This window comes from Leucoraja erinacea, chromosome 9 (genome assembly GCF_028641065.1).
Source record: "Leucoraja erinacea ecotype New England chromosome 9, Leri_hhj_1, whole genome shotgun sequence".
NCBI lineage: Eukaryota > Metazoa > Chordata > Chondrichthyes > Rajiformes > Rajidae > Leucoraja > Leucoraja erinaceus.
Window position 1 is genome coordinate 48,859,731 of NC_073385.1, and position 10,774 is coordinate 48,870,504.

Genomic DNA, 10,774 nt, shown 5'->3' on the forward strand with positions numbered 1-10,774 from the left:
AAACATGGGGAATGTGGGAAATTGCCAACATGTGTCCAAGAAACAGGACAAATACAATACAATTAACTGCTCAATCAGTGTACATTCAATCAGTAACAATGTGATGGAAGGTGTCATCAACAGTGTTATCGAGTGCCAATAACTCACAAAAACCTAATATTTTGGGGGTTTGCCTAGAAAATACAGCCAACCTTTTTTTAATCAAATCTTTGACCCAAACATTTGATCAAAGAGTTGACTTCCAGCAGTAAAGCAAGTGACTGCAAGGCAGAAGCTGACGGAATCGAGCTCTGGTATGACAGGTCAACAGGAATCAATGGGGAAATACACACCCATTTGGATGCTCACATCTTTCACCAAAAACATTTGAGATCAACCATCCCACTATTGGACATTAACACGACTTCCTCAGAGCAGTGTTCTAGACCCAACTTTGTGGGTATGAGACAGGAGCTCGCTCAAGTAGATCAGAGTATGGGTTGTTTGAAGGAAAAGGAACGTCAGGAAAGTGGGATGCTTTTAAAAGTGGACTGAAAAGAGTTCAGGACTGCACATCCCTATTAGAGTGAAAGGCAAGGCAGGCAAACGAAAGGAAGCCCGAATGACGAGGGAAATTGAGGCTTTGGTCAAGAGTAAAAAGGATGCATGGGATAGATATAGGCAAGTGGGATCAAATGTATCCGTGATTGAGTTTCAGGAAGTAAGGAGTACGCTAAAAAAGGAAATCAGAAGGGCAAAAAAGGGGACAGAAGATAGCTCTGGCAGATAAATCCACTGCGCCACTGTGCTGCCCGTGATCCTGCAGAGGTGTATAAAATCATGGGAGGAATAGATCGGGTAGATGCACAGTCTCTTGCCCAGAGTAGAGGAATCGAGAACCAGAGGACACGGGTTTAAGGTGAGGGGGGAAAGATTTAACAGGAATTTGAGTGGTAATTTCTTCACGCAAAAAGTGGATAGATCTTGCCTGGGTAAATTTGAATCTTCCAGATGCACTCATGAACTTGAATAAAAATCACAACTCACAACGTTGTCGATCCAATTTCCTCCACAGAAGTTGCCTGACCCACCTGTTCCTCCAGCAGACCACAATGAACTTGCAGTTTTAGCCTGACTCCAGGAAATTGAACACATAATCTGTGTTGAAATTTAAAAACAGTACTGTTTATGATAACATTACAGGATGATATAGCCTGCATCTCTCACATGCATAAATTAGATCCAATTACACTTTTCAAAAAGAGGAGAAAATCCTTGTTGTCTAGAATAAATTATCACTGACCGTTAGCTTTTCAGAGCTTGTGAAAGTTTGTTGCAGTCAAATAGACAGCATATTAGCCACATTTAGAGCGGCACACTGGTGCAGCTTATAACATAGATAGAAACATAGAAAATAGGTGCAAGAGGAGGCCATTCAGCCCTTTGAGCCAGCACCGCCATTCATTGTGATTGTCCCCAATCAATAACCCGTGCCTGCCTTCTCCCTATATCCCTTGATTCCACTAGCCCCTAGAGCTCTATCTAACTCTCTCTTAAAGCCATCCAGTGATTTGGCCTCCACTACCCTCTGTGGCAGGGAAATTCCACAAATCCACAACTCTCTGGATGAAAATGTTTTTTTTTCACCTCAGTCTTAAATGGCCTCCCCTTTAATCTAAGACTGTGGCCCCTGGTTCTGGACTCGCCCAACATTGGGAACATTTTTCCTGCATCTAGCTTGTCCAGTCCCTTTATAATCTTAAATGTTTCTATAAAACACCCCTCATCCTTCTAAACTCCAGTGAATACAAGCTTAGTCTTTTCAATCATATGAGAGTCCCGCCATCCCAGGGATCAATCTTGTGAACCTTGCGATTTTCTTGCGATTTTCTTTACATTGAGTCTGGACAATTAATCCACCAGCATCATTTGTACTTGCAGCAACTTGAAGTAAACTGAAGCCTGAACTGGGCCTGACTACAGCAATTATATAAAATGATTTTAAGTTAAATTTCAATTAACGTAAATACAAAATTACAGCAGACCAATAGATACTTGTGTGGCTCAGTTGGTTGCTGGTCATCGGTCTTATGTACCAAGGATAAAACAAAACTGTCAATTGAAGACAGTTAAAAGGTAATATCAAGAATATTCAATCCGTGAGTCAGTGATTGACGCATTTTCTGATGATGTCGGAAATATTCCAGTTTTTTGGACTCGCATTCAGATTGACGGACACATGCAGTCTTTTACACAGGGGAGAGAACGTGCCAGTGCATCAATGATATCATGTTAAATGGTAAATGATAGGCGGAGAGCACCATCTCCGTGGCTGGTCCCACCTTGCATGAGGCTGATTTTTTTACCATCCCGCTCTTGTAATTGTAATAAAAATTTTTGCCAAGTATGTAAACATACAAGGAATTTGATTTGCCAACAGTCATACAAAAAGCAACAAGATACATAACCACATAAAAATTAAACATGGACTTAAACAGCCACCACAACAGCGTGTGAGAATCCCCAGGGCACACAGCATAAGCGGAGACCCACAGCCATCAGATCAAAGTCCGGGCCACACACACGCTCCTTCACCGTGATGTGACCAGAGTTGTACCGAACGCTGCCACTCTCTCTGCAGTCCCTGTCTGCCCGAATAGTCAGAAATCCATCCACACTCGCAGTAGACTCCAGGATGTCCTCATGGAGCCATGTCCCAGCAAACACCGAGATCACTGCACTCACGGCACTCCCTCCGAGTCCTCACCAGTGCAGGCGGCATGTCCATCTTGTTTTTTCGGCGACCTCACATTCATCACTGTGATGGAAGGCAAATAACATACCTTCTTTCCTCCTTTTCCCAGGTGGTCAGGGCATTTGAAACTTCCACAGTCGGGGCGATCGAAGCTCCCGTGATCGGGGCGGTCGAAACTGCTGTGGTTGGAGCTCCCGTAGTCGATCCCTAACAAAGGGACCGCCAGTTTCACAATGTTAAAGCCATAGTGCAGACGGAGATACGATGAAACAGTCGCATCTCCATCGAGGAAAGATAAAAAAGGATTCCCCCCCACCCTCACATAATACAAAAACTAAAGATGCACTAAAAACATACAAGTAACGCAATAACAAAAGAAGAAAAAGACGAGACAGGCTGATGGTGCGGCAGCCATATACGCGCCAGCGCTGGACCAACATTGGACATCTGCGATGCTTTAATGTTGCAGTGAATCATTTACAATCATTTACACTGTTTCATTTCATAGATTCATGGAAGATTTTAAAATCAAGCACACGGACTTTCAAACGAATAGATCACCAATGCGCCACGATTATGACCACTGTAAACTTTTAAAATTCTGCCATTTTCATCACATTCTTATTTTAATCCACCCAGACTGTGCTACTATCTGTGGAAATCATGTAGAAACAACATGTTTAGTTTTGTGTCAACGCTGAAGAGTTTGCGCATATCTACAAACATGAGCTAACCATGCAGAATGTCCAGTGCAATCTACTGACTACTCCACTTCAAGATATTGTGACAATGGATACTGTAGATGCATTTTCCTACCTGCGCCACATTTATTTTACTCAGGCAAGGCATTTCAGATTATTTCAATGTTTAGCCTGAATTCTAATTCAGGACAGTCCTCCCAAACTGTCAGAGCCATAAATGCAATTGACAGATTGGAATGTTAATAATATCAGATACCCATTCAGCATTATACAACTTATTACATGGTTTGACTGAAGATGGATAGAGTGGTTCCATTGAAAGGGAGAAAGCCGAGACATGATTTAACAGAAATGTACAAAAGTCAGCAAGGGTCCAAATAAGCTGAAGAGAAATGTTCCCATTGACAGAAGGACACAGATTTAAAGTGTGTGACTAAATAACCTGGGGAGACCCCTGGAGAACAATGGGGCAAGTGACCTCCTTGCTTCCACCTCCTAACAATCACATGAAATAAAACTGTAGACTTTGTTACAGGGTTATCGTTACTCTTTTTATCAAAAAGTTCCATACAACATGAAATATTAGAGCAAAGGCTGTCCTAAAGCCTCCTTTTCCTGTTTTTGCTATAAATTGTTCTGCCACGTCTTATTAATAAATGTATTTGTACTCTTGAATTATTACTTCCATAACTAAACTTTGCACAATGAAGGATTTTCCTGGAATATAATTAGGTATTATTGTACTTTATCCTTTAAGTGCGTTACTTAACAGTAGCAAATGCAAAATACTGTAATCCAAAAGCCTTGGAGGATTCATCAACTGCGGGACAAATATTCATAGTTCAACCATAAGTGCCATAATTCATATCACACAAGTTTTAAATACTTAAGCAACCCTTATAAATTTGCAGTGCTTCAATATAATCATGTGAACCTGACAGAAAGTATGGAAATTTTATGTAAAAAGATAATCAGACAATGCACATGAATAATTTGTGCCGTAAACTAGTGTTGTGTGCCCAAATTAAAGTTGCAAGAAATAAATTGAAGAGGATCTCTTATGGCCAGACATGGAACTGAAGCAGTGAAATGCATTGTTGGGCCGGTTGGGGCCCAGTAAAATGCTAATCGTATATTTTCTCACATTAACCTTTCCAGGAGGCTTCATCTGAGAGAGCCTATAAGTGCTATGGGGTGAGAGTGTATGTGAAAGAGAGGGCATGTGATAGTGCATGCAAGACCAAGTGTGAGCGACAGAGAGAATTTGTGTGTGCGTGTATGGTAGCAGGTTTGTCATCTTATTCCAAGGGTTATTGCTAACTCTACTTTTGCACGACATGCTGAGCTTCAGAACCCTGACTTTAAAACCCATGAAGCCAAAGAAGGAAATAAATTGGTGATGTAACAGCCGTCAGAGATTGAGCTACCAACAAGAGCTACCATGCAGTGAGATGGGGGTGGAAGGCAAAGAACGGTATTAGCAAATCTTTACATACTTAAGTACTTAGCTCATCATGCAAGCAATCTTCACTCTTTCCCTGTCAATGGATGCAATCTGAGCTAGTCCCTGGCAAAGGGTGACTATTACTGATACAGGAAGCACTAGTTATTTATCCAATGATTGACATATAGAAGAATAAATAAGGAAGAAGATATTTTACAAAACAAGTTAAGTGTAAACAATAAAAAACAAATGCTAGATATACTTATTTGGTTTCATTAAACAGCGTTCTGTCGCATGATGAAATAATTACACAATCATAAATAACTTCGTATGACACCACTTTTGGTGGAATGTGCATTTGTGTGGCTGTTCCCACCATCAGGGAGCTTCAACTGCAGCAACTCTTTTAGGCAACAGCACCACAATGTTTGTGGCAAAAACTGAAATAAAAACAAACTTATAGATGATTCCCCCTCTCACCTCTAGGCACCCAAGCCAGACGACTCCTGTTTGCTGGTCACAGAAGTGTATCTGCAATCACGCAATACAATACAATCGCTCCACTCCTTTAAACCTCTACTCCAACTGCAGATTTCTTTTATCCTGTATCTGTACACTGTGGATGGCTGGATTGTAGTCCTGTATAGGCTTCCCGCTGACTGATTTACACGCAACATCAACTTTTCACTGTACCTTGGGGCAGGTGACAATAAACCAAACCTCCATAACCATGGCAAAATAATTAACCATAATTGGCCATGATAAATTTTTTAATGTCAAGCTCAAAGGGAAGAAGGGTCCTGACCCAAAACAACACCTATCCAGGTTCTCCAGTAATGCTGCCAGACTGCTGGGATACTCCAGCATTTTGTGCATTCTTTAGAAAACCAGCAGCTGCCGTTTCTTTTTCCCACATCAAAGCTAAATTCCTTTCCTTCTACAGTCTTCACTAATTGAATTATAAACATCCACAATTCGCTTGGTTTTGCAAAGCTCCCCAAACCTATAGAAATGTTTAACTTTAACCACACTCGTGGGTTTTTGTAATATTTATAATTCACAAAGAAAAGCTCCAGAACTCAATCTAACGTGTTATTCGTGGATGCTTTTATTATTCACGAGGAGGAACGGGCATTTTGAAGACGCTCTGGTGTAATTTAGTTGCAACAATGTGCCACTCCACATCTTGAATATCAAATAGCTATTCTTGACATGAAGAGGATCTTACGATCGGAGCTTATCTCGGGCACAAAACCAGATGTCAAGCAATTCCAGTTAAGTTATGTAAACAAGATTGTGATTATCCTGTGGTTTCTTCTGAGAGTACAACTGATCAGCATCGTACTTAAAGTACGTGTCTTCGTACAGCCCAGTTCACACAGTAAGATGTCCCAGCGCGCTTCACCCAGCACGGCCAGACTTGAAGACGTGGCGCGATACGAGGGTAATTGGTCGAAAACATGGTTCAAGAGTCCCTTGTGCAGTGAAACGTGCAGGTTGAATGAATAAATTCCACTGTTTAAGGGGAACTTATGTTCCTTTTTATGCCAAACAACCTGAAGTCTGCCAATGCCAAAAAAAAGGCGTATGTGCAAGCTCTCAGGCAATTGCAAAAACTTTCCCAGAGAGGCGGCCCACTGGCATCATACTTTATTTTCTGATTTCGTGTACGAATCTTCCTGGAACAAATATTCACACGGTGCCAAAAAAAAGTTACCTTGGCATTTACTTCATAAACTCCAGTGTAGGTTTCAATGTCATCCGAGCAGCCAAGATGTTGACACTCAAAATCCCCAAATCTATCCTTTCAAAATCGCATGCCGTAAAATGAAAATAAATAACGTGTCGTCCATCTGCTCATCAGAAACACGGGCTGTGGATCAACATCAAACTCTCGATGTGCCAATTGACGATGGAACCTGTTACCAGAATTGAAGCAAGCTGTTCTCGGCTCAAAACTGCGATTTATACCGATTATTGTACCTCAAGTCCAAACATAAAACCCCACATGGGAAATATTCAGGAAAAAAAATCACACCTCTGTATTTAGGGGCGGGGGCATTAAAATACGGTGAGACAACGATCAGATGAGGAGTGCTCGATGTTTCTTTTTAAATTAAAATGACTACAGTATACTGCCACACAACCAAATCAACAGAATTGATGAGTGTATATTACTGTACATTGAGTGTACATTGAGCAAACTTTTAACATGTATTACTGGTTATACCTATTATGTGGAACAATATTTAAAAATCGAATATGCAAACAATATTTGCGCCAATGTTTCAGACACACAGTATCATTTTCTAGTGTACAAATTGTAGACATTTATACTGATATTCAGTACAATGTTAGTGTATATATTCTTTCTGATATGTAAGGGAAGCTAACTTGAAGCTTGGACGCCAAGGCTAGTAGCTAGTTTCAACAATTAAAGTTATAAAAACACTGAACCTTTTTTCACTCGTCAATGCTGATGACTTTCCAGAATGTATTTTTAAAAGGTGCTATTCAAACTTTCAATAAACATTTCTTTTATTTTCGGCGAGCCTTGGGCAATCGAAAAGGTTTTTAATGACTTTCTCGGATTTCTTTTGAAGCAGGTATTTGATCAAGGAGGTTTGTCTATTTAATTCGGTAAAGATGCGCTACTTCAATGTATGATTCCACAATCCTATTTCCTGAAGGAACTGTAACACCTATTGCCTTGGCGAGCTTCTGTCGTCACTGGTGACACTACCTGCATGGAAAGTCTAAAATCACGGTATACATTCATTTTATTACCTCCTTCCGCTGCCTACAAGGAACGATACGCAACGAAAAATAAAATATAACACAAAATCAGATTTCGATTCCATCTATTGGAAACCGCCAACATCGCTGAGGTCTGAGCACAATTCTCACCGAACACTTCTGCCCCTGTTTCAGCACCACGGCTTAAGAACAGCAGGCCATCCATTTCAAGCTAACGCAATCGTTAAAACGAGGTTGAAATTGGAACGCAGAATACTTATGCAAAAAATAAAACCATGGGTTACTTGTGTTTTATGTTACAATTGTTACATTTATCCCCCCCCAAACATCCACCCTGAAATTAACGCTGGAAATTGACAGCTTGCATCTTGAAATCTGAATGTTTAAAAACATGTCCCGTAATCCACCAACACAAGCGCGTTTCTCACGAGTGACAGTAAAAACAAATCACTGATGAAAGAGACACACGGGAACACACACACAATCTCTCTGCTTAAACCGTTTCGCCATGTGATAAATATCACCGGCTGGCAAACATGAAGGAACGAATGGGTCGCGGGATCCCTGCAATCACCATCCTCCTCCTCCTCGCCGTGTTCACCTTTCCCGTTGGTAATAGCGCCCCGACTCCGGGCCTGAAGATATCTGCACCAACCTTGACAGCACTCAACCCTCACTAATATCTCCCAACACAAACAATCTTCCCCCATGCAATTTTCACGGCAGCCTCGCAGGGATTTCTGCAGTGCTAATTCGGCACCCTAGGTGCGTTTGCACTACAACTGCCAGCATGTAAACGGGCTCCACACACTCGCGGTTCCGACAGCTCGCCCGGCTCCCGAAACCCACCCGCACTGACCCCAGGCTTTGCCCTCACAACGCCAGCCCCTTGTGGAGTACGGACCCAGGTCACTAGGGTCTCAATGTGTCCGAGCTGACCCCCCCTTCTATCCCTGCAAACTCCCCGGGCCGGTAGCGGCCGGGCACCGAGGCCCACAGCCGGGAGCCGGGAGCCGTGAGCCGTGGGCCGAGCGGCTTCACCCGGGGAGCTGCGGCCTACTGCGTGTTCCCGGAGGCGGAGAGGGAGGGACGGGGGAGCCCGGAGTCCTGCAGCTGTCACCCGGGAGGGGAGGGAAGGGAAGGGACGGGGGTCCGGGGAGGCCCCGCTGCCCTCGCCCTCGCCCGGGCTGCGGCGCTGCTCCAACCCGGCTCCCCCGGCGGGCGGCGGGCAGCGGGAAGCTGACGCTTACCTGTCAACACCCCGACCCGGACCTGGTGGTCGTGGTTGGTGAGCAGCAGCCCCTCCGTCGCCATGTTCGCCAGCGCGGGCTCCGCGAGACTGCGGGCAACGGCCGAGCACACGGGCCAGGCGGCGGCAGCCGAGCGCAGAGCACATCGAGCGAACCTCAGCAGGCGGAGCCAGAGTCACGCTGCGCGCTGGCACACGCCCACTGTACACTGTAACACGCCCACTGCACACTGTACACTGGCACACGCCCACTGCACACTCGCAAATGCCCACTGTACACTCGCAAATGCCCATTGTACATTGGCACACACTCACTGTGCTGGCACACACTCACTGTGCTAGCACCCACTATGCCCCCATCCCCACTTACATTGTGCTGTCACCCACTATGTCCCCACCCCCACTTACATTGTGCTGTCACCCACTATGTCCCCACCCCCACTTACATTGTGCTAGCGCCCACTATGCCCTGGCACACACCCACTGTGTGCGGGCACCCTCATCCACTGCATGCTGGCACATGCCCATCGGGCTCCATTGTCACATAACCCACCCACCCACTGTATACTGGCACATACTCATCCACTGCACAGTGGCACATACTCTGTGTGCTGCCATCCACATACTCACTGCATGCTGGTTCCCACTCACTCAGTGAGCCCTGGCACCCACCCATTGTGTGTTGGCACTCACCCACTGTGCACTGGCACATGCTCAGCACTCACTGAGAGCTGGTACAAACCCAACACTCACTGGAAGCTGGCACACACGCACTTACCCACTGTGTGTTGTCATGCACTCATCCACTGCATGCTGGCGCCGATCCACCATTCAGTGAAAGCTGGCACCCACTCACCAACCCATTTTATGCTGCAACCCACCTACCCACTCACTGTGAGCTGGCACTCATCCACTGCATGCTGGCACCCACTCACCAACTTCCTGCTGGCATCCACCCACACTTGTCACTCACCCACAGCTTGCTGGCACCCACCCTCCACCATGTGCACTGGCACTCACCCATTCTCCCATGGAGGAAGGCCCTGCTAGAGTCTGGAGCTTACCGGGATCAGGAACCGCTCCAGTAGACTGAGCGCAAGGGTGGACCAGAGTTTGGAAATGACGTCAAAACATAGCAATGCCTGCATGTGTAAATATGCAAAAATAATTTCACTGTGCAGTTGCACATGTGACAAACAAAACACCATTGAACCATTTTGTGCAGGCACCCATCCATTCACTAACTCACAGAGAGCTGGCATCAACTCATTTTACTACCACCGATTCACAGAGAGCAGAAACGCTTGGATCCCATTCACTAGGGGACCAGACACATCAATACACACAGATACACTTATTCATTTACTCTAATCTACTGTAAATCCACTGGCTCCCAAGGCTATCTGGACTACACTTCTTCCCACCCTGCTTCCTGTAAGGACTCCATCCCCTACTCCCAATTCCTCCATCTACGCCGCATCTGCACCCAGGATGAGATGTTCCAAACAAGGACATCGGAGATGTCCTCATTCTTTAGGGAATGGGGGTTCCTCTCTTCCACTATAGATGAGGCTCTCACCATAATCTCTTCTACACCTCAAAACAGGACTCGAAATTAACGGTTGCCCGGGTGCCAATGGCCATCTAAAGTCCCGCCGGGCAACCGCCGCATCGCCGTGACCGCTGAAAAGCAACACAGAATCACTCCCTGGAGCTGGAGTAACTCCCTGGAGTAACTCTTGCTTCTTGGTTTCCTGGTCCTCCAAAAATATTCCAAATGGAAAAAAAACTGGAGGTGTTGGAGGGTCCACCACCAAACTCCAAACTGAACAATACCAGCCTATTGCACCTTATCTGTTTATTTATTGTTGATATACATGGTCTATTGT

At 44.7% G+C, this 10,774-nt stretch overlaps 1 protein-coding gene across 5 annotated transcripts in view; it reads right to left on the minus strand.

The window, feature by feature from the left end:
• Nucleotides 1–9,056, minus strand: part of LOC129700352 (gephyrin) — a 459,263-nt gene extending 450,207 nt beyond the window's left edge. For 3 of the 5 annotated variants that reach the window (XM_055640759.1, XM_055640762.1, XM_055640760.1), the window contains exon 1: nt 8,887–9,055. In XM_055640759.1, coding sequence (XP_055496734.1) covers nt 8,887–8,950 — 64 coding nt within the window. In that variant the 5' untranslated portion in view covers nt 8,951–9,055. Of the gene's footprint in view, nt 1–8,886 lie in introns of all 5 variants that reach the window. The other 2 variants (XM_055640758.1, XM_055640763.1) reach the window with 2 other exon arrangements.
• Nucleotides 9,057–10,774: the final 1,718 nt, after the last annotated feature.